The following is a 22,864-nucleotide window of genomic DNA, read 5'->3' on the forward strand; positions in this document are numbered from 1 at the left end:
AATCACCTACTTGCTGTATAAACAATGCAGGTGGTAGTTAACACTTTACAGATTTGAAAGGCAGTGGAACCCCAGGTCATTATTTGAAATTCTACCGGGAGAGATCCACTCTCAGGTGTAAAACATCACTCCTCTTTGATGTTTTCTTTTCTTTTTTTTTTTTTTTTTTTGAGACGGAGTTTTGCTCTTGTTGCCCAGGCCGGAGTGCAATGGCACGATCTCGGCTCACCACAACCTCCGCCTCCCGGGTTCAAGTGATTCTCCTGCCTCAGCCCCCCGAGAAGCTGGGATTACAGGCACGCACCACCATGCCTGGCTAATTTTGTATTTTTAGTAGAGATGAGGTTTCTCCATGTTAGTCAGGCTGGTCTCGAACTCCCAACCTCAGGTGATCCGCCCACCTCGGCCTCCCAAAGTGCTGGGATTACAGGCGTGAGCCACTGCGCCCGGCCGATGTTTTCTTTTATATGGCAGTTTGGAGAGCAAAGATTAAAAGCCGAAAAATAATTATTGAATATCTACCAAAATACAAGGACCTGCTTGGAACTGTGCTGCCACCATTTCAAATAAACATGGTCTCTGCTCCCAAGGAGCTCACACTCTGATGAAATTACTAGCGACACCAAAAACAAGCCAGCATAATACACGATTTGAGGGCTACAGTGTATGATTAAGATCAAGTTGTTATCACATTGCTATGAATAAACTTATCATAGTTCTTCCATTGGCAGGAAAACAGGACAGAACATGACAGAAATAGGATATAAGAAAATGAAGAGAGGAAAGCCTATTTCTCCCACTTAGAATCACAGTCCAACAGTCCACAATTTCGCAAAGTGGATCCTGCCAGCATGATATCCGGGATAACTATATTATTCATTAAAATCCGTTAACAATGAAGGTTAATGCAGCAGGAATGAGTGGTAGACAGAGGAATAGATCCTCTCAGGAATTAACACCCGGAAGGGTGACTTTCATGATTACAAACCTCTTTGGCGGGACGCAGGAATCCAGCGCCCGCTAGCCCACTAGTCCGTCACTCTGCCTCCAGGAGGGAGGGGCACAGTAGCTAGGAAACCGGACCCTCAGGCCAAGCTTCGCGATGACGCGCGCAGGACGATAGAAACCCCCAGACCCCAAAAGGGCTCTGCACCGAGAAAACAATTACAAGGGCCTCGAAAGGCCAGAAACCCGAGAAGTCACCAACTGAGCTCCCTACATCAGTTCCAAGCACCTCCCCAAGGCGGAAATAACGGGCACCGCGCCCACTGCAGCTCAGCTGAGGAGGGCTAGAGGCTCAAAGAGCTGAGGGGTGTTCTCCGGTCCACCCAAAGAGCGCCCGCGGGAATTTTTCTCTTAGCCCGCCAGGAGGCACGGCTTCCCCCGCCCCTCTAATAAACCATTAGCACCGGGAGCGCGAGCGAGTCCCAGCCGGGAGACCGCCCTGCACCGCCCTCGCGCTCTCACCTTTCAAAGCGCCTCCGCCTCCGCCCCCGCCCCGGGAACCAGCTCATGACAAGCGATGCTCCTCCCCCTTCCGGGGACCAAGGGAAGTCCCGCCTCTGGGTGGGGCGAGGGGCAGGGCCAGGCGGCGGGAGGGATCGTCTTCCGGGAGCGTGGCTAGGGGCGGAGCGACTGCCGCGCGATAGGCAGGGAGCTGTGCGGGTCCTGGTTGCAAGAGAGGTGGGGAGAGGGGCCTGGCGGGTTTTGAGGGACTGGGAGGACTGTCCTGGCTAAAGCTGGCGCGGGAAACTGGGGCTGCGCGGCGGGAGGGCCCTGCTGCTGGGGAAGGAATCTAATATATCCGTTCCCCTGAGGAAGGGTGCCAGTCCTTGACTCCTTGGCTCTTCGGCTCTCTGCCGTAACTTCGGGGTGTGGCAGGGGTTAGTGACGGGCGGTTACCGGGGATCTGGACGTGCAGGAGGTTCGTGGCCACGATGGGGGTATAGTCTTTCTCACGGCTGCTGGGGTAATAAAACACATGCCTTTAATCCGGATTATCCGCGGTGACATGGGGCCTCCGCTACTGCCCGTATAAGTTAAAGAAAGGCCTGTTCTCTCAAACTTCCTCCTCTTTCACCTTCTTCTGCAGTCTGTTTGCCAGCCAACCCCAGCCCGGGAGGGGATCAGGGCCACCAGGTTGCTGGTAAGGATGAAAGACTGAGTGTGTTAAGACTGTTAAAGTGAGACTGTGTAAGAGAAGGAAGGATTTTGTGGATTGCTACATTGTGAGTGTGGGGTGAATCCCATTACCTCGCTATGTCGGGGAAACGGAAGCGTGTAGTGTTGACTATTAAAGATAAGCTTGATATAATAAAGAAACTTGAAGACGGAGGTTCTTCCAAACAACTGGCAGTGATTTATGGAATTGGTGAAACAACAGTTCGGGATATAAGAAAAAATAAGGAAAAGATTATAACTTATGCAAGCAGTTCTGATTCCACAAGTCTTTTGGCCAAGAGGAAATCTATGAAACCATCCATGTATGAGGAATTGGACAGGGCAATGCTGGAATGGTTCAACCAGCAAAGAGCAAAAGGGAATCCCATATCGGGACCAATTTGTGCAAAAAGGGCAGAGTTCTTCTTTTATGCTTTGGGAATGGATGGTGATTTTAACCCCTCTGCCGGTTGGCTAACTCGTTTTAAGCAGCGGCACAGCATTAGAGAGATTAACATTAGAAATGAAAGATTAAATGGAGATGAGACTGCGGTGGAAGATTTTTGTAACAACTTTCGAGATTTTATTGAACGAGAGAATTTACAGCCTGAACAAATCTACAATGCAGATGAAACTGGACTCTTTTGGAAGTGCTTGCCTTCTAGGATTTCAGTAATCAAAGGTAAATGCACTGTCCCTGGGCACAAATCAATTGAAGAAAGAGTCACAATCATGTGTTGTGCCAATGCGACAGGTTTACACAAACTTAAACTTTGTGTTGTGGGGAAAGCAAAGAAACCTCGCTCCTTTAAATCAACTGACACCTTAAACCTGCCAGTCTCTTATTTCAGCCAAAAAGGTGCATGGATGGATCTTTCCATTTTCCGACAATGGTTTGATAAAATTTTTGTGCCGCAAGTTCGAGAGTATTTAAGATCTAAAGGCATGCAGGAAAAGGCTGTGCTCTTGTTGGATAATTCACCAACACATCCAAATGAAAATGTCCTAAGGTCAGATGATGGCCAAATATTTGCTAAATATTTACCACCTAATGTGGCCTCATTGATTCAGCCTTCAGATCAGGGAGTCATAGCAACGATGAAGAGAAATTATCGTGCAGGTCTTCTCCAGAACAACTTGGAAGAAGGTAATGACCTGAAATCATTCTGGAAGAAGCTAACTCTGCTGGATGCACTTTATGAAATCGCAATGGCCTGGAACTTAGTAAAACCAGTTACCATTAGCAGAGCATGGAAGAAGATTCTCCCAATGGTAGAGGAGAAAGAGAGCTTGAACTTTGATGTTGAAGATATTTCTGTGGCTACTGTGGCTACCATTTTACAACACACCAAAGGATTGGAAAATGTGACTACTGAGAACCTTGAAAAATGGCTTGAAGTAGACAGTACTGAACCAGGCTATGAAGTGTTAACTGATAGCGAAATCATCAGAAGAGCACAAGGCCAGGCAGATGAATCCAGTGAAAATGAAGAGGAGGAAATAGAACTAATTCCAGAGAAACATATTAATCATGCAGCTGCTCTCCAATGGACTGAAAATTTATTGGATTATCTAGAACAACAAGGTGATATGATTCTACCTGATAGACTGGTAATACGTAAACTTCGAGCCACCATCAGAAATAAACAGAAGATGACAAAGTCAAGTCAATAATGTCATTTCAATTTTATTGTTCTGCTCGTTGTGTTTGTGACAAACTCTTTGCAATATGGCTTAATTTTCTTTGTGTTCTGAATTCTCAGAGTTGGTCCTGTGAAATACAGGCACAAAATGTATCTGAAGTGGTTTGAGGATTATGTGTTTTCATCATCTGTGTCTTTTGTCCTTTTATTTGTACAGATAATCAGAAGATGATACTGAATAGATATAAATTACATGTACACATGTATTCACTTTTTAGAATCTGCAATTATACCTTCTGTAACAGTGGCATTCCCTAAATTTTCTAGTGAAAGTTAGAGATAACTGAACAGACTGAAGCACTTTTCTGAAATCTTTTGCTTGATTTATGAAGGCTGCCATAGTTATCTTTTCTTGTGTTAACCATCTTAAATGATGTTTTGTATATTTTAATAGACTGATAGGATGAGAAAGATTTATATTATTAGATTTCAGGATGATTTATAATAATTCAAAAATGAAATTCAATAATGGGGAAATAATTATGAATTATAGAAATTATTTAGAAATCATGCCTCCGTTCTCTTACATTTGTGTGGGTTGCAAGCGGGGGAGATTATTCTGGAAATGAAGTAAATATGGGATGTGATTGCCAAATGAGAGAGAAACTATGGGAAAGCCGATCTATAAAGAGGCATTCTGATCAATTCATTTGTAGGAAACTGGGAAATAAAAACCTGGGGAACTTCAGGTTATTTATACAAAGGGAGTAAATAGGCTGATTTTAATTTGGTAAGTTGATCTTTTTATTATGAATTTGGTAATAGTATAGGTTTATTATTTATTCATCTAATTATATAGTACAGGTTTTGTAATGTTACGTGTGATGATATGAGCTCCCACCTTATATGGGGGAACATCATGGGAATTTGCGATTTAAAAAGATTTTTTGTTGTTTTTTTTTTTTTTTTAGTTTTTTTACTGCATACTCACAAATGTTGTCTATAATTTGAAAAATATTGTCATATCTGGCCCTTTGATGAGAAAAGGAAATTACAATAATAAAGTTTTATGATTTTAAATAAGTCATATGTTTGTATCCTGTTTTATGAAGAAAGCAGAAATAATTACTGAAAGTAACAGACACTAAGGAATATTATTGTTTATTATTTTAATACATATAAAAAGGGATTAATCTGCTAAAATGTAATCTAAATCAGAATTTTGATAAATTTTTTTTGTAAACTAAGTATGTTTATTCAAGACATTGAAACTACTTTGCACATATGCATATTAATGTAGCTTGTAATTTAAAAGTAAAGTGTTTCCATGCTATTTCATGTTTTGGCCAAAAATTTTTAAAAAACAAATTAGAATTGTTCTCTATTAGTCACTTTTTAAAGGTTTAACTTTTTTGTTGAAATACTTAACATTTTATAGTGCTTTCTGTAGAATACTAAAACTTCAAAAGTATTTTTAGTTTTCCATAATTTCTTATTTTCATGATAGATGTATGTCTACATTTTTCAGAAGATGTGTGATGAAAGTGTTTAAAAATTGTGTTTATTGCATGAATTTCCTCAGTGTAGAGTGGGAAAAACCATCAGAAGTTAACATACATATTGAATCAGATAATGACACATTCTGCTATAAAGTAAGCTGTACATAAAATAATTTTTCTAAAATGAAAATATGTACTACAAATCTTGGAATTTCTGTCTGGATTTGCACAGTTTTTAAAATTAATCATGTCAGCCCAATGCAGCTGTTTCATTGCCACCTAGTGGTAAAACTAACATTACTGTTAAGCTGTGTGATTTTAAACTTGAATCCCCAGTAAAAGGTTCACTGTTTTGTGGCCGTAAGTGTGAATCTTGTGACTCTTTCTCTAGCCTGTAAGAGACTGCTCTTCTTTGGTTTACAGCTATTCTCTGAAATCTGCCAACACTGGTACTCTAGCCCTGTTTTGGATCCTTCTATCCTTAATTATAAAGGCTGATCAGTAGTTGTAGCAGTTGAAGCCAAAAGCTATTTGGGTTCTGTATCTGCCCCCAAAGTTGTGTATCCTTAGCTCCTAATTCCTATTCTATCACTGTCTTACCAGAGGCTGTGTTTGGCATTCTATTTATCCATTAAAAAATTTGCCATTGGCTCATGTTCTCTCACCAGTTTCACTAATTTTTTTCTCATTGATGTGCCTTGACACAATACTCTCAGAAAGCCAATGACAATGCAATGCTTCTTACACTTCCAGTAGTCAAGAATTTTATGAGAGCAGATATACCTAATACAAGATCATGTAGGAAATTATAATGTTGTTTTTTTTTCTGAGAGATTTGGGCTTTTTTGTGGCAAGGGGGTTGTAGAAAGTTGAATTCTTTGTTATGATGAAATCCAGTAAATCAAAAATTTCTTGAGTTTTACTATATGTCGAAGACTGCCAGCTGTGGTGGGTTTAGGAAAATATAAAAGAAAGGGAAGAGGTTGCTCTCCTTGAACATCTTGAAATCAAGGTGGAAAAACTATACATATTTGAAAAAAAAAAACCCCAAAGCCATCTGGCTCAATTGTAAGCTCATATAAAAGAACCAGTATAACAAGATGTGAGCTATGTAAAAAAACCATCAAGATTTAGTTGCTTATTCATTTCTCCACTGATTTCTATTCTGTATACCCTTTACATTTTAAGCTATGCATTGGTCATGATTTTTGCTGCTCCTGAGTGATTTCATCCATTTCCCTTACCTGCATGTGACCTAGTCACCCTGTCTGGCTCTATGATTTATATATTCAATTGAGAAACTGGACTTAGTCTAGAAGGGAAATTAAAATTATTGCTTTGCTTCCCATCTATAGTGAACTCTCCGTTAGCATCATAATGTCAGAGCCACCCAGATGGGTTAAGAAGTTCAAATAATTATTTAACTCAGTGTCAAAATACAGCTCAGCTACCTTGGTCTGAAGTAGCAACATTATTATCTATATCTCTTCTTAGTCTTTCCTGATGTATACACATGCCCTTTCTTCTCTCCATTTCCTCCAATGGGCAGTTGTAGTGGTTTCTTTTTCTTTTTTATTTTGGTATCCTTATTGCTACTTAAGTATTAAAATTTAGTTTGTTATGATTCAGCCTTAAAAGATCATCACTCTAATTCTTTAAGACTAGCTACACTTCTTAGATATGTACTCTTATCTGTTTTTCCTATTTAAGTCCGTGACAACTTTCTTTAATAATTAGTCTCAGGCAGTCCTATGCAATTAGAAGTTGGGATGGAAGCTGCTGGGCAAGGTGGCTCACGCCTGTGGTCCCAGCTCTTTGAGGGGCGGAGGCGGGTGGATCACAAGATAAGGAGATCCGGACCATCCTGGCTAACACCGTGAAACCCCGTCTCTACTAAAAATACAAAAAAAGAAAAAAAAATGGCCAGGCATGGTGGTGGACACCTGTGGTCACAGCTACTCGGGAGGCTGAGGCAGGAGAATGGTGTGAACCCAGGAGATGGAGCTTGCAGTGAGCCGAGATCGCGCCACTGCACTCCAGCCTGGGCAACAGTGTGATGCTCCATCTCAACAAAAAAAAAAAAAAAAAAAAAAAAAAAGAAGTTGGGATGGAAGAATGACCAGTAGACAGCAGTTTCTTCCCCAGTGACACCTAATGTGAAAATGAGTGTCTGTAGTGCCTCAGATTCTATAAGAATTGCCATATTGTAAAGTGATTCTTGTGGTTGTGTCTCTTAATACTGGAATATAAGCATCTACAGATCAAAGACCATGGGATCAATGCTTTGCAGAGTAGTATATATCCAATAGACATATACTTAAACATTAATTGTATATCATGTATAAGACATGTTCTAGATCACGTATGGGATATATGGCTAAGACTATCTGCATTCAAGAGATTTACAATGGAAAGGAGGAAACAGACATGTAAGAAAGGGAGAATGAGTTAAGTGTTACTGGAAGAGTGCAAATGAAAGACATTCTGATGAGTGGCATAAGGAGGTATAATAATTTTGATATGAGAAGTAGAGATAGTAACAACTGAGTTGGCCTTCAAAAATAATATTTTCATGATGTTTTGTAATTCTTAAGATATTTTCGTAGACACTAGCTCAATGTCCAGGAGATCACCTAAAGGATACATTTGGTTGGGAAAGTAAACCTTAATTTAATCTTAGCTGCAGGGATGAATCCATTTGTTTAACTGAGAAGTCTTACTGAGGCTTTGCTTTTTCAGTCTTATTTCCTTCCTACTGTTTGTAGTCTGGAGAAATAGTTTTTGAAACCTACAAAAGCCCCCAAATTTCTGGACTTTTTCTAAGCCAAGGTATTTAACTGAATGCCAAAATAAAGGTATGCTTTATTTTGCGTATAACTGACTAATTTTCTGAGCTCATTTCTTTCTTGTATTATTTGCTGAACACAGCAAGGAGCAAATAACATTAATTTTCTGGCTCTTTCCAGCCACTTCCTCTAGAGAAGGGCTTCTTAACTTCAGGGTTATCATGATGCAGATAACCCTCTGTTGTGGGGGGCTGTACTGGATATTAAAGGAGTCTTAGCAACATCTCTTGTCTGTACCTACCACTTCCTCCCTGCTCCAGTATGACAACCAGAAATGTCTCCACACATTGCCAGATGTCCCCTGGCGGCAAAATTGTGCGTGTATGAGAATCACTGCTCTAGAATCACAAGCTTAGAGTCAGTCTGCTTTCCGAGTTATTGAAAGTAATATTTACAACATGTTTCTTACCACTATTCCATCTTTCCAGTGCCTGCTAGTTATTTCCTTGACGCATATTTCCTACTCACTAATATAATGCCACGTATTTGATTATCACAGTAGCACCCCACTTCAAGATACCTATTTCTCTGTTGATTTGGGTAACTGTAGCTGATGAAACCCCCACATTTTAGAGGCTTAACACAGTAAGTGTTGTTTATCTTTTTCTCTTAGTGGTCTTATGATATAAAGCTTTGTCAAAGCATGACTTTTTTCAAGTGATTCTTGGACCCAAGTGCTTTCCATCTTGTGATTTTGCATCTGCTAAACACTTAGAATCCTCTGCATCCGGTTGGCAGTTGGGAAAAGAGAGAATACAGAGTGCACACTTTTTCCTTAATGCCCTTCTTTCAGAAGCCATATACATTCTTTCAGTTCACTTTCTATTGGTGAAAACTAGTCACCTGGCTCTACCTTGACGTGGGGTGGGGGTGGGATGGGTGATGGGAATGACTCCCTAACTAGGCAGCTGCTTCACAATGACAACTTTATATAATCAAAAGGGAGGCACAAATTTGTTGAATAATTAGCCCTTTGTGAAACAAAAATAGGTACATTAGGGCAGTTATTCTCATAGAACCCATTCAGGGAGCTTTTATAAAAAATATCAGTACATGAGTCTTACTCGCAGAGGATCTGATTTACTTGGTCTAAAGTGACTATGGCATATCTTTTATTTATTTTTTTTAAGTACCCAGATATCTCTAATAATACAGCCAGAGTTGAGAACCACAAGATTACCAATTTTCAGGGCAAACAAAGTAGATGTGGGAACAAGAGAATAATGAGTTTCTTTGATGGACCATGGAATCAAGACTAGGTATAAAATAATAATGGGGAAACTGAATAAGTGCCATATTACTAATGTTTTTCCCCTCCAAAACTCATGTTAAAATTTAATTGCGAATCTGATGGTAGTGTAAGTTCTAGGTGATTAGGCCATGAGTGCTCCACTCTCGTCAATTAATTAACACTATTATGAAAAGGACTTTTGGGAGTGAGCACTCTCTCACTCTTCTGTCTTCCACCATATGATGACTCAGCAAGAGGGCCTTCACCAGATGCCAGGGCCTTGGTTTTGAACATCCCAGCCTCCAGAACTGTGATGAAATAAATTTCTGTCTTTTATGAATTCCCCAGTCTCAGGTATTCTGTTGTAGTAGCACAATGGACTAAGACAGAAATTGGTACCAAAGGAGTGGGGTGTTGCTATAACAAATATCTGAAAATGTGGAAGCAGCATTTGAATAGTTTTGAAGTGACCGCTGGAAAAATGCTGTGTTGCCAAAAAGGGAGCATTAAGGGCAATATGGGTAATAGCTCAGATGGAAATAAGGAATATCTTATTGGAAACTAGAGGAAGAGCCATCTTTTTATGAAGTAGCAAAAAACTTGCCTGAATTGTGTCTATGCCCCAGGGCTTTATAGAAGGCAGCATTTAAGAGGGATGAACTAGGATGTCTGGCAAAAGATTTCTAAGCAGCAAAATATTGAGAGGACTGTGAAGCTTCTCTCTCTCTCTTTTTTTTTTATACTTTAAGTTCTAGGGTACATGTGCACAACGTGCAGGTTTGTTACATATGTATACTTGTGCCACGTTGGTGTGCTGCACCCATTAACTCATCATTTACATCAGGTATATCTCCTACTGCTATCCCTACCCCCTCCCCCCACCCCACGACAGGCCCCGGTATGTGATGTTCCCCTTCTTGTGTCCAAGTGTTCTCATTGTTCAATTCCCACCTATGAGTAAGAACATGCAGTGTTTGGTTTTTTGTCCTTGTGATAGTTTGCTGAGAATGATGGTTTCCAGCTTCATCCATGTCCCTACAAAGGACATGAACTCATCCTTTTTTATAGCTGCATAGTATTCCATGGTGAATATGTGCCACATTTTCTTAATCCAGTATATCATTGATGGAAATTTGGGTTGGTTCCAAGTCTTTGCTATTGTGAACAGTGCCACGCATGTGTCTTTATAGCAGCATGATTTATAATCCTTTGGGTATATACCCAGTAATGGGATGGCTGGGTCAAATGGTATTTCTAGTTCTAGGTCCTTGAGGAATCGCCACACTGACTTCCACAATGGTTGAACTAGTTTACAGTCCCACCAACAGTGTAAAAGTGTTCCTATTTCTCCACATCCTCTCCAGCACCTGTTGTTTCCTGACTTTTTAATGATCGCCATTCTAACTGGCGTGAGATGGTATGTCATTGTGGTTTTGATTTGCATTTCTCTGATGGCCAGTGATGATGAGCATTTTTTCATGTGTCTGTTGGCTGCATAAATGGAGGACTGTGAAGCTTCTCTTAAACACATATAGTAAGATGCAAGAAGAGAAATTATTTAATAATGGAATTTATAATCAAAAGGGAAGCAGAATGTAGAGAACTGGAAAATCCCTAGCCTGGCAATGTAAAGAATGAAAAAGCACATTTAGGAGAAAAAAACCAAGATTGTGGTCAAGGGACTGTTGCTAAAGAGATTAGTATGGATAGGAGGAAGCCAGGCACTATTAATCAAGACAATGCAATAATCACCCCAGTGGCATTTCAAAGATCTTCAAGGCTGCCCCTCACATCGCAGGCTCTGAGCTCTAGGACCTTGAGGGCAGAATAGTTTAAGGGATTGGCCTGAGGCACCTTCCAGGAGCTTACCAACCAGGGGTCCCTGGGCTCCCCTTTCCCTGCATTCTGGCTTACAGCAATCCTTGACCACCCCAGCTGTGGCTCAAGCAGCCCCAGGTTTGCCTTAAGCAGCCACTTTAGAGGGCACAAGTGGTAAACCTTGGCAGTGTCCACATAGTGCTAATTGTGCAGGCTCACAATGCAAGAGTTGTGGAGGCATGGCTTCCTCCACCTAGATTTCCAAAGATGTCAGATAGCTTTAGGGCGCAGGCAGAGACATAGCACCAGCAAAGGGTTGTCACAGAGAGTCTCTACTACGGTAATGCTTAATTGAGCTACGGGGGCAGTGTCATGCTTGAGGTCCAGTAGAGCCACCAGTGTGCGGTGCCAGGCTGAGAAAGCCACAGGCACCTGACTCCAATCTGTGAGAGCTGAATTGTGGGCTGTGTTTAGCTGGGGTAGGGCTGCCTTCAGTTTTGGGGGCCCCATATCCACCCTAGTATGTCCAGTCAGGACATGGAGTCAAATATTTTTCTCAAGCCTTAAGATTTGATGTTGTTTACCCTGTTGGGTTTCAGACTTACTTGGTGCCTGTAACTCCATTCTTCCCGCCTATCTCTCTTTTGGAATGGGAATGTCTATCCTATGCATGTTCCATCATGGCACTTTGGAAGCATATAACTTGTTTGATTTCACAGGCTTACAGCTGGATAGGAATTTACTTCAGGATAAATTGTACTTTGAGACTCATCCTTATCTGATTTAGCTGATATTTAGATGAGACTATGGACTTAGACTTTAAAGCTGATACTGGAACAAGTTAGGACTTTTGGGGGTATTGGGATGGAACAAACATATTTTGTTTATGAGAAAGACATGCATTTTTGTTGAGCTATAGACAGAACACTATGGTTTAAATATTTGTCCCTTCTATAACTCGTGTTAAAATGTATAATAATTACCAATCTAATGGTGTCGGGAGGTGGGGCCTTTAAGAAGTAATTGGACTATGAAAGCTCTACCCTAATGAATGGGTTAATGCTGTTATCAAAAGAGCTTTTGGGAGTGGGCACTCTATCACCCTTTCACCTTCTGCCCATGTGGTGACACAACAAGAGGGCCCTTGCAAGATGCTTGCACCTTGATTGTGGACTTCTCAGCCTCAAGAACTATGAGGAAAAAAAATTATAAGTTACCCAGTCTGAAATATCCTGTTATAGCATCACAAATGGACTAAGACAATATGCAAATAAACATGTGCATGTTTCTGTATATGCATTTTTGTGTGCATGTATGGGGGGCATGCAACTGTGGTATCAGAGGAAAGAACGTGGGACTCAACTATATTTGAATCCCAGTTCTACCAATTTTCATTTTGAGATTTTCCATATGGTTCATTTTACAAGTACCTATTCTTGTTTCTTGTATACAGTAATCTTCTTTTATTTGATTGTATTAATTTTACTTATTTAAAAGTTATTTTTTGATTTCTATATTATCCCTGTCCGTTCCCTACCATTTTTTGAGTTTGCAGTCTTTCATAGAGTTGATACTCCAACATTTGGTAGTTTTTGATTGTGTACTTCTAACTGCAGTTGCAATACCATGAAAGACTATGGTCTTTGCTTATACAGCACATATTGGGGAAGTATAAAAACATCTGGTAAGGTTTGCTTGGAGCCACTTATAGGATAAGGAATCAATATTATATCTTGCCAGATGGAAAACTTAGAATCTGGTCTTCTGAGCTTGGATGCTCCCCATTTTTTATGACTTTTTACCAGCTACAAGAATTATCCCCCTAAAAATTACACGAAGCTCTGCTCCTTCCTGAGTATAGACACCTTTTTTTTTTTCCCTCTCATGCTTAGTCTGGAAGGTTGGGTTATGTATCTGAATCTTTCTGCTAGGCCTCTTTTTGTTCTTGTTTCCAGCTTCATGACTTACACATATGGAACACAATTTTCTTGCACACAGTTTATGATCTTCTGAAAGTTTATCTGCCTATTTTAAGGATGTCTGTATTTGCTTCTTTTAAAAAAGTGTATATACATTTTCTATCATTTATATGGTTGATGTAAGATGAGAATAAAGTATCTGCTCTCTCAACCATTTATCTTGATATCAGAAGTCCTAGCCATGTATCTCAGGTGAATCTCTAATTTTCTTTGAGTCTCATAATCTCTAAAATGGGGATACGAATAGTCAAAGCAATCCTAAGCAAAAAGAACAAAACTGGAGGGATAATAGTATCTGAACTTATACTACAAGGCTACAGTAACCAAAGCAGCATGGTACTGGTACAAAAACAGACATATAGACCAATAGAACAGAATAGATAACCTAGAAATAAAGCCACACAATTACAACTATCTGATCTTCAACAAAGTCAACAATAACACGCAACGGGGAAAGGACTCTCTTTATTCAATAAGTGGTGCTAGGATAACTGGTTAGCCACATAAACAAAAATTAAACTGGAACCTTTTCCATATAGCTTTTATCATATGCAAACATTAACTGAAGATGGATGAAAGACTTAAGTGTAAGACCTGAAACTATAAAAATCCTACAAGAAAACCTAAGACATTCTGGACATCAGCTTTCGCAAAGAATTTATGACTACGTCCCCAAAAACAGTTGCAACAGAAACCAAAAATAGACAAATAGGACCTAATTAAACTAAAGAACTTCTGCACAGCAAAATAAACTATCAATAGAATAAACAACCTACAGAATGAAAGAAAATATTCACAAACTGTGCATCTGACAAAGGTCTAATAACCAGAATCCATGAGAAACTTAAATAATTCAATAAGCAAAAAACAACCTCATTAAAAATGGGCAAAGGACATGAATAGACACCTCTCAAAAGAGGACATACATGTGACCATCAAATATACAAAAAACACTCAATATCACTAATCATCAGAGAAATGCAAGTCAAAACCACAATGAAATACCATCTCGCACAAGTCGGAGTAGCTACTATTAAAAAGACAAAAAATAACAGATATTGGTGTGGTTATGCAGAAAAGGAAATGCTCATACACTGTTGGTGGGAATGTAAATTAGTTCAGCCACTATGGAAAGCAGTTTGGAAATTTCTCAAAGAACTTAAAACAGAGCTACTGTTCAACCAGGCAATCCCATTACTGGGTATATATACAATGGAAAATAAATTGTTCTGCCATACAGACACATGCATTTATATGTTTATCCCAGCACTCTTTACAATAGCGAAGACATGGAATCAACCCAGATGCCCAACAATGGTGAACAGGGTAAAGAAAATATAGTACATATACACCATAGAATACCTCACAGCCCTAACAAAGAACAAAATCATGTTCTTTATAGCAACATGAATGCAGCTGGAGGCCATTATCCTAAGTAAATTAATGCAGGAACAGAAAACCAAATACTGCACGTTCTCCCTTATAAGTGGGAGCTAAACATTGAGCACACATGGACATAAAGATGGAAACAATAGACACTGGAGACTACTAGAGGAAGGAGGGTAAGTTTGGGGTGAGTGTTCAAAAACTACCTATTGAGTATTATGCTCGCCATCTGGGTTATGGGATCATTCATACACCCAGCCTCAGTGACACACAATTTACCCATGCAACAAATCTGCATATGTACCCCCGACTGTAAAATAAAAGTTGAAGAAAAATAGACAAATGATCTAAGTAAACATTTCTCCAAAGAAGATATACTGATGGAAGGTAAGTCCATGAAGAGATGCCTGACATCATCATGGAAATGCAAATCAAAATCACAATGAGGTATCACTTCACACCCACTAGAATAGCTAGAATTAAAAAGTCAGGTAACGACAAATGTTGGCAAGGATGTGGAGGAATTTGAACATTCATAAACTCCTGGTGGAAATGTAAAATAGTGCAGCTACTTTGGAAAACAGCCTGGCAGTTCCTCAAATGATAAACATAAAGTTACCATATGACCCAGCAATTTCACTCCTAGGTATATACCCAAGAAAAATGAAAACATATGTCCGCACAGAAACTTATACATGAATATTTATAGCCGTGTTATTCATAATAGCCAAAAGGTGGAAACCACTGAAATGTCCACCCGTGAGCAAATGAATTGACAAAATATGGTATATTTATACAATGGAATGGTTTTTGGCCATAAAAAAGGAATGAAATACTGATATATGCTACAACATTGATGAACTTTCAAAATGTTATGGTGATGAAAGAAGCCAGTCACAAAAGATAATATATTGTGTGACTCCATTCATGTAAAAGCAGAGGATAGGCAATCAATAGAGATGGAAAGTAGATTAGTGGTTGCCTAGAGCCAGGGGAGTGGAGAATGGAATATGAGGGTGACAGCTCAAGAATATAGAAGTTTTTATTTTTTTGAGGTGATGAAAATATTCTAAAATTGAATCTGGTGATGGTTGCACATATCTGTTGAAGGTAATAAAAACCATTGAATTGTACACTTCAGTGAATTGCATGGTGTATGAACTATATCTCAATAAAGCTGTTTAAAAAGCTTTAAAAATAAATAAAATGAGGATAATAATATATATTGTTAAGATGATTAAATTAATGATGCATAACATTTTAGGAACTAATGTTAGTTTTTATATTAATAGGAAGGATTAAAGGAATGGAGGACATCATAAACATGAAGAAAAATGTGGGAGAGTATGATAATTGAAAGAAGAAGAGTTTGTGTTCAAAGGGAGAGATTAAAGATGTGCAACTTCAGGTATTTACAGTATGTTGAGCTATAGTATACAATCAGTCTTTGGCACTCTTTTAATGTCTAAGCTGCTTTCTCTTATTGTTATATAATAAGAGCCCTTACCCTTTTATTCACATTCTGAGTCAGAAGACAACATTTTTCATATTTTAATTATATGATGTTTGTAGATTCTCAATTCAAAGAGATCTCTAAGAGGGGAGGAAAATATTTCTATAACTTTTGGAAGTATCAAGGCAAGAAAAAGATTAATTGTGTTTGAAAATTCCTTGCGGTGTATAAATCTAAGATTTTATGGAAAGATAATAACATTTAAAGGAAAAGATAAGAGAAACCTGAAAAACAGAGATGAGTTAATAAGAAACGGGATATTGAAAATATTAGTAATCAGCATTTGAATAATGTTTTATATCTTTCTGAATAAGGAAAATTAAAATTATGGTCATAAAACATGAGCAATAATAATGGGAGTTTTAAAAAAGTTATTTAAGATATATTTTATATTGGGATGATTTCAAGCTGACCAAGAGCAGTTATGTCGTTTTAGTTGCCACCTAAATGAAATTGTGTAGCAGTGGGAATCTACTTTTTCACTAACAGCATTTTGATAAAAGATCATAGAGATGATTGATATTTGATGCCATTCTGAGATTAAGATAATTAATGGTATTAAGCAGCTAAGCTCTCCTATTTAATCCCTTTTTAATACATATTGTCTTATCGTCCAGTCTAACGGAAGATATGCCTTCTTAGCAAACTCATTGTTGTCTATAGACTGTGCCCCAGCTCGTTCTCTCTATCTTTTTTGTTTGATCTCTGTATCTATTATGAGGTTGGCAAGGAAAGATCCTGAGTGGATCTTAAATTGACACAAATAATAGGGAATTGTCTGTACACATGTAAGGCAAAAAATGTACAAATTCAAGTTTTTATAAAAGACTTGTTTGACAAGGCACTCCTTGTTGTATAAGACATATGAAGAAGAAAAATCTTTGCTACAGAAATGTATGAGAGCTCCATGGCAATTGAAAACAAGATGCTGCATTTGATTATAAAATTAAGCACCACTGTTATTTTCTATTTTCATTTAAGTATTTAGAACTAGTCTATTTTTATTCTATTACAGATATTTTAACAAATAAAATTGGATACAACATGGAAAAATTAGTTTTCCATGAATTAATTTTATAAGCTATATTTGTACATTAGTAAAATCTCCTTTTTTTCTCATCTTAATGGGGAAAATTGCATTTTATATATTAAACAATAACACGTATCTTAGATAAACACTTATCTCTTTTAATTTAAGCACTGTTTTTTCCTTTCATGTGACCATGTAATTTTGTCATTCATTCATCTCAAATATTTATCTACCTACAAATATTAACCTACTTCATAAACAAAAAGTTGAAAAAGTCATCCCCCAATTTCTTTCTGCAGATTTGTGACCATGGACTTGAAATTAAATGTTTAGATATTTTTGTATGTTAGAAAAATGATGCTTGTACTTTAGGTTGTTATAGTACTTTTGTGATCAATGAGATGATAGGGAGATACCCAGAAAGATTGATTATTTTTGATGCATTTTAGCATACAAATTGGCTCTTAAAACTGGAATTATTTCATTAAGAAATATTTACAATATGAATATTTATTGATTGATTACTGTAAACACATTATACAAATAATCTATTTTGTTGACACACATTCCAGACATTTATACATAATATCCATTTTATCTTACTTAGAGATGATTTGTTAGGTTAAAAAAATCTCAAAGACAAAAGTAGAGAGATAAAAAATGCTTAATAATGATTATACTCTAAAAATGCTAAAATATCTAATATAAGTGTTATCTTAAGTGAGTTTTCATAAAATCTTCCCCTAGGTAATGAATGTTTTATTAAATTGCAAAAATGTCTGGTCTTTAATACATGTCTTTTATTTTTACAGTCATCATGACTGATGTGTTAACATTAATCATATATTCCACAGCTTTACAGAGTTGGCTTCTAATTAGGCTATTGCCATCATCCTTATTAAAACAGCTGGAATTTATGAATTTAGCCTAGTTGGGCTAAATCTGATCTGGGTTGACCAAGACTCCTGCATATATTCAAAACAGGAAATTAATTTTCAAGCATGCACCATATTTTTTGTTAGCGTGTGGCAATATACAGTTACATAAAAATTTTTAAAAGTGTAATACACAAAAAGCTTTAAGAAGGAGGCAGAGCAAGAACGGCCAGATAGAAGCCTCTACCAACTGTCCTCCCCACAGGAGCACCCAATTTGATAACTATCTACACAAAAAAAGCACCTTCATAAGAACCAAGAATCTGGTGAGCGATCATGATCACTGCACCTGGTTTTAACTTCATATCACTGAAAGAGGCAATGAAGAGGTTAGGAAAGACAGCCTTGAATTTCCAACATGAACTTTGCCCAATCCCCTGCCAGTGGCCATGTGGCAGGGAGGAGAATCTGTACTCTTGGGAGAGGAAGAGCACAGCAATTAAGGAACTTGCATTGGAATGCAGTGCTGCCAAAACTTGGTAGAACTCAGCTGGCACTCATTGAGGGAGCATTTAGACCAGTGTTAGTCAAAGGGCAATCACCCATTCCAGTGGTCAGAACCTGAACTTGTCAAGCCTTGCCATTGTGGGCGAAAGTGCTCTGGGGATCTTAAAAAACCTTGAAAGCCTGCCTAGGCCACAAGGACTGCAACTGCTAGGCAAATCCTAGTGCTGTGCTGGGCTCAGAGTCTGTGGACTGTGGGTGGTTGGGGTGGGGAGTGACCTAGTGAGAAACCAGCCAGGGCAGCTAAGGGAGTGCTAGTATCACCCCTCTTCCAACTCCAGGAAGTAGAGCTCACAGTTCTGGAAGAGACCCTTTCCTTTCACTTGGGGAGAGGAGAGGGAAGAGTAAAGCATACTTTGTCTTGCAACTTGGATACCAGCTCAAACACAGTAGGATAGGGCACCAGGCAGCATTGTGAGGCCCCCATTTCAGGCCCACCCTAGCTCTCAGACATTTCCAGACACGCCCTGGGCCAGAAGGGAACCCACTACCTTGAAGGGAAGGACCCAGACCTGGCATGATTCATGATCTGCTGAGTAAAGAGCCCTTGGCTCTGAATAATCGTCAGCAACAACTAGGTAGTACACACCATGGGCCTTGAGTGAGACTCTGAGATGTACTGGCTTCAGATGTGACCCAGCACATTCACAGTTGTGGTGGCTGTGGGGAGAGACTACTGCTTGAGAAAAGAAGGAAGAGTAAAGGGGATTTTGTCTTGAGTTTAGGTACCATCTCAGCCTCAGTGGAGAATACCACAAAGTGGGCTCTTGGGATCCTTAGTTCCTGGCCTTGGCTTTTGGATGTCATCTCTGAACCTACCCTGAGCCAGAGGAGAGCCCACTGGCCTGAAAGCTGAGTCCCGTGCCTGGCGGCATTCACCACAAGCTGACTGAAGAGCCCTTGGTTTTAAAGCAAACATCAGCAATAGCCTGGCAGTACTCCCTGTGGGCCTGTGGTGGCAGTAGACATGGAGAGAGACTCCCCTTCATGGGGAAAGGGGAGGAAAGAGTGGGAAGGACTTTGTCTTGTGGCTTGGGTGCCAGCTGAGCTGTGGTAGAACAGAGCACCATATAGATTACTAAGGTTACTGACTTCAGTCCATGACTCCCTGCCAGCATCTCTGGACCCGCCCAGGTCCTAGGGGGAACTTTTCACCCTTAAAGGAAGGACATAAGCCTGGGTGACTTCACCATCTGCTGATTGTAGAGCTCTAGGGCCTTGAGCAAACATAGGCGGGAGCCAAGGGGTGGTTACAGTGGGCCTTGGGGAAGACCCAGTGCTGTGCTGGCTTCAAGTTTGATCCAGTGCAGTCCCAATGGTGGTGGCCACAAGGGTGCTTGTATTACCCTTCCCCCAGCTCTAGCAGCTCAGCACAGAGAGAGAGGGAATCTGTTTGGGAGATAGCAGAAGAAAAGAACAAGAGTGTCTGCTTGGTAATCCAGATAATTCTTCCAGATCATATCCAAGACCACCAAGGCAGTACTTTTATGAGTTTGCAAGAACCACAGCATTACTGGGCTTGGGGTACCCCTTTGTGCAAATATGGCTGCAGTGACCAAAAACTTAGATCACAACACTCAAATCTCTTCAAATAACTGGAAAGCCTGCCCAGGAAGGACGCGTTCAAACAAGTCTTGATTTGAAGACTACAAGAAATACATCATTTTTAAAGGTCAGGAGATCGAGACCATCCTGGCTAATATGGTGAAACCCCGTCTCGACTAAAAATACAAAAAATTAGCCGGGTATGGTGGCAGGCACCTGTAGTCCCAGCTACTCAGGAGGCTGAGGCAAGAAATTCAGAATCCTTCAGATAAATTTAACAAGGAAATTGAAATCATTAAAAAGTATCAAGCAGAAATTCTGGAGTTAAAAAATGCAGTTGACATAGTGAAGAATGCATCATAGCAGAATTGATCAAGCAGAAGAAAGCATTAGTGAGCTTGAAGACAGACTGTTTGAAAATATACAATCAGAGGAGACAAAAGGAAGAAGAACAAAAAAGAATGAAACATGCCTACAAGATCTAGGAAATAGCTTCAAAAAGGCAAATCTAAATGTTATTGGCCTTAAAGAGAAAGTAGAGAGAAACATAATGGTAGAAAGTTTATTCAAAGGGAAAATAACAGAGAACTTTCCAAACCTAAAGAAAGATGACAATATTTAAGTACAAGAAGATTGTAGAATACCAGCCAGTTTTAACCCAAAGAAGACTAACTCAAGGCATTTAATAATCAAGGTCCCAAAGATCAAGGATAAAGAAGGATCCTAAAAGGAGCAAGAGAAAATAAACAACATTCAATGGAGCTCCAATGCATCTGGCAGTAGACTTTTCAGTGGAAGCCTTACAGACCAGGAGACAGTGGCATGATATAAAGGGCTGAAGAAAAAAACTTTTACCCTAGAATAGCATATCCAGTGAAAATATCCTTCAAACATCAAGGAAAAATAAATACTTTCCCAACAAATAAAAGCTGAGGGATTTCATCAACACCAGACCTGTGCTACAAGAAATGCTAAAGGGATTTATTTAATCTGGAAGAAAAAGATGTTAATGAGCAATAAAAAATCATCTGAAGGCACAAAACTCACTGGTAATAGTAAGTACAGAAAAATCAGAATATTGTAACACTTATTGTGGTGTGTAAACTCATATTGTATGTAGAAAGACAAAAGATGAAATGATAAAAAATAAGTACAATTTTTAAGACATAGTGTAATAAGATATAGATAAAAACAAAAATTTAAAAGTACAAAAAAAGTTAAAATGTAGTGTTTTTATTCGTTTTATTTTTCTTGTTTGTTTATGCAATCAGTGTTTGGTTGTCATCAGTTTAAAATAATGGGTTATAAGATTATTTGCAAGGCTTATGATAACCTCAAATCTAAGAACATACAATGGATACAGAAAAAAATAAAAAGCAAGAAATTAAAACATACCACTAGAGAAAATCACCTTCACTAAAAGGAAGACAGAAAGGAAGGAAAGGAGGAAGAGAAGACTACAAAACAACCATAAAACAAATAACAAAATGGCAGTAGTAAATTCTTACTTATCAATAATAACATTGAATATATATGGACTAAATTCTCCAAATGAAAAGACATAGAGTGGCTGAACAGATGAAAAAACAAGACCCAGTGATCTCTTGCCTACAAGAAATGCACTTGATTTATAAGGACACATGTAGACTGAAAATAAGGGGATGAAAAAAGATATTCCATGCCAATGGAAACCAAAAAAGAGCAGGAGTAGCTATACTTAGACAAAATAGATTTCAAGACAAAAACCATAAAAAGAGAGAGTGTTATTATTATATAATGATAAAGTGGCAAATTCAGCAATAGGATATAACAATCATAAGTATTATATGCATCCAACACTGGAGCACCCAAATATATAAAGCAAATATTTTTAAAGCTTAAGCAGGAGATAGATGCCACTACAATAATATCTGGAGACTCCAACATCCTGCTTTCAGCACTGGACAGATCTTCCAGATAGAAAATCAACAAAGAAACATCAGACTTAATCTGCAGTATAGACCGAATGGACCTAATAGATATTTACAGAACATTTTATTCAACGGCTGCAGAATACACATTCTTCTCCTCAGCACATGGATCAGTGTCAATGATAAACCATATGTTAGGCCACAGAACAAGTCTTAAAACATTCAAAGGCTGGGTGTGGTGGCTCACGCCTGTAATCCCAGCACTTTGGGGGACCGAGGTGGGTGGATCACGAGGTCAGGAGATTGAGACCATCCTGGCTAACATGGTGAAACCCCGTCTCTATTAAAAATACAAAAAATTAGCCAGGTGTGGTGGCAGGCACCTGTAGTCCCAGCTACTTGGGAGGCTGAGGAGGAAAATGGCGTGAACCCAGGAGGTGGAGCTTGCAGTGAGCGTAGATTGTGCCGCTGCACTCTAGCCTGGGTGACAGAGCGAAACTCTGGCTCGGGAAAAAAAAAAAATAAAATAAAAAAATTGAAATAATATCAAGTGTCTTCTCTGACCACGTGGAATAAAACTAGAAATCAATAACAAGACTAATTTTGAAAACTATATAAACACATGGAATATAATATGTTCCTGAATGACCAGTGGGTCAATGAAGAGATTAAGATGAAAATTGAAAATTTTCTTGAAAGAAATGAAAATGGAAACATGACATACTCAAAACTATGAGATATAGTGAAAGCAGTACTAAGAGGGAAGTTTATAGCTGTAAATGGTTACATCAAAAAGGAAGAAAAACTTTAACAACCTAATGATTCATCTTAACGAACTAGAAAAGCAAGAGCAAACAAAACCCAA

General features: G+C 38.8%; 2 protein-coding genes across 9 annotated transcripts in view; one reads left to right on the top strand and one right to left on the bottom strand.

Moving 5' to 3' along the window:
* Positions 1-22,864, bottom strand: part of CCDC82 (coiled-coil domain containing 82) — a 151,496-nt gene that overhangs the window by 35,381 nt on the left and 93,251 nt on the right. For 2 of the 8 annotated variants that reach the window (XM_063642053.1, XM_055283370.2), the window contains exon 1: positions 1,468-1,558. The exons of 2 other annotated variants lie outside the window; for them this stretch is intronic. The gene's annotated coding sequence lies outside the window, so the exon portion shown is untranslated. Of the gene's footprint in view, positions 1-988; positions 1,565-22,864 lie in introns of those variants that run through there. 4 more of the 8 variants (XM_055283367.2, XM_055283368.2, XM_055283363.2 and 1 more) reach the window with 4 other exon arrangements.
* Positions 1,545-4,886, top strand: JRKL (JRK like). The gene is made up of 2 exons (XM_055283374.2): positions 1,545-1,683; positions 2,093-4,886. Exon 2 carries the CDS (start codon positions 2,260-2,262, stop codon positions 3,832-3,834), a length of 1,575 nt encoding a protein of 524 aa, XP_055139349.1. The 5' UTR covers positions 1,545-1,683; positions 2,093-2,259; the 3' UTR covers positions 3,835-4,886.

This window comes from Symphalangus syndactylus, chromosome 6 (genome assembly GCF_028878055.3).
Source record: "Symphalangus syndactylus isolate Jambi chromosome 6, NHGRI_mSymSyn1-v2.1_pri, whole genome shotgun sequence".
Taxonomy (NCBI): domain Eukaryota; kingdom Metazoa; phylum Chordata; class Mammalia; order Primates; family Hylobatidae; genus Symphalangus; species Symphalangus syndactylus.

Coding starts and splice junctions, on each gene's coding strand:
- JRKL (XM_055283374.2), top strand. CDS start 2,260: ATGTCGGGGAAACGGAAGCGTGTAGTGTTGACTATTAAAGATAAGCTT.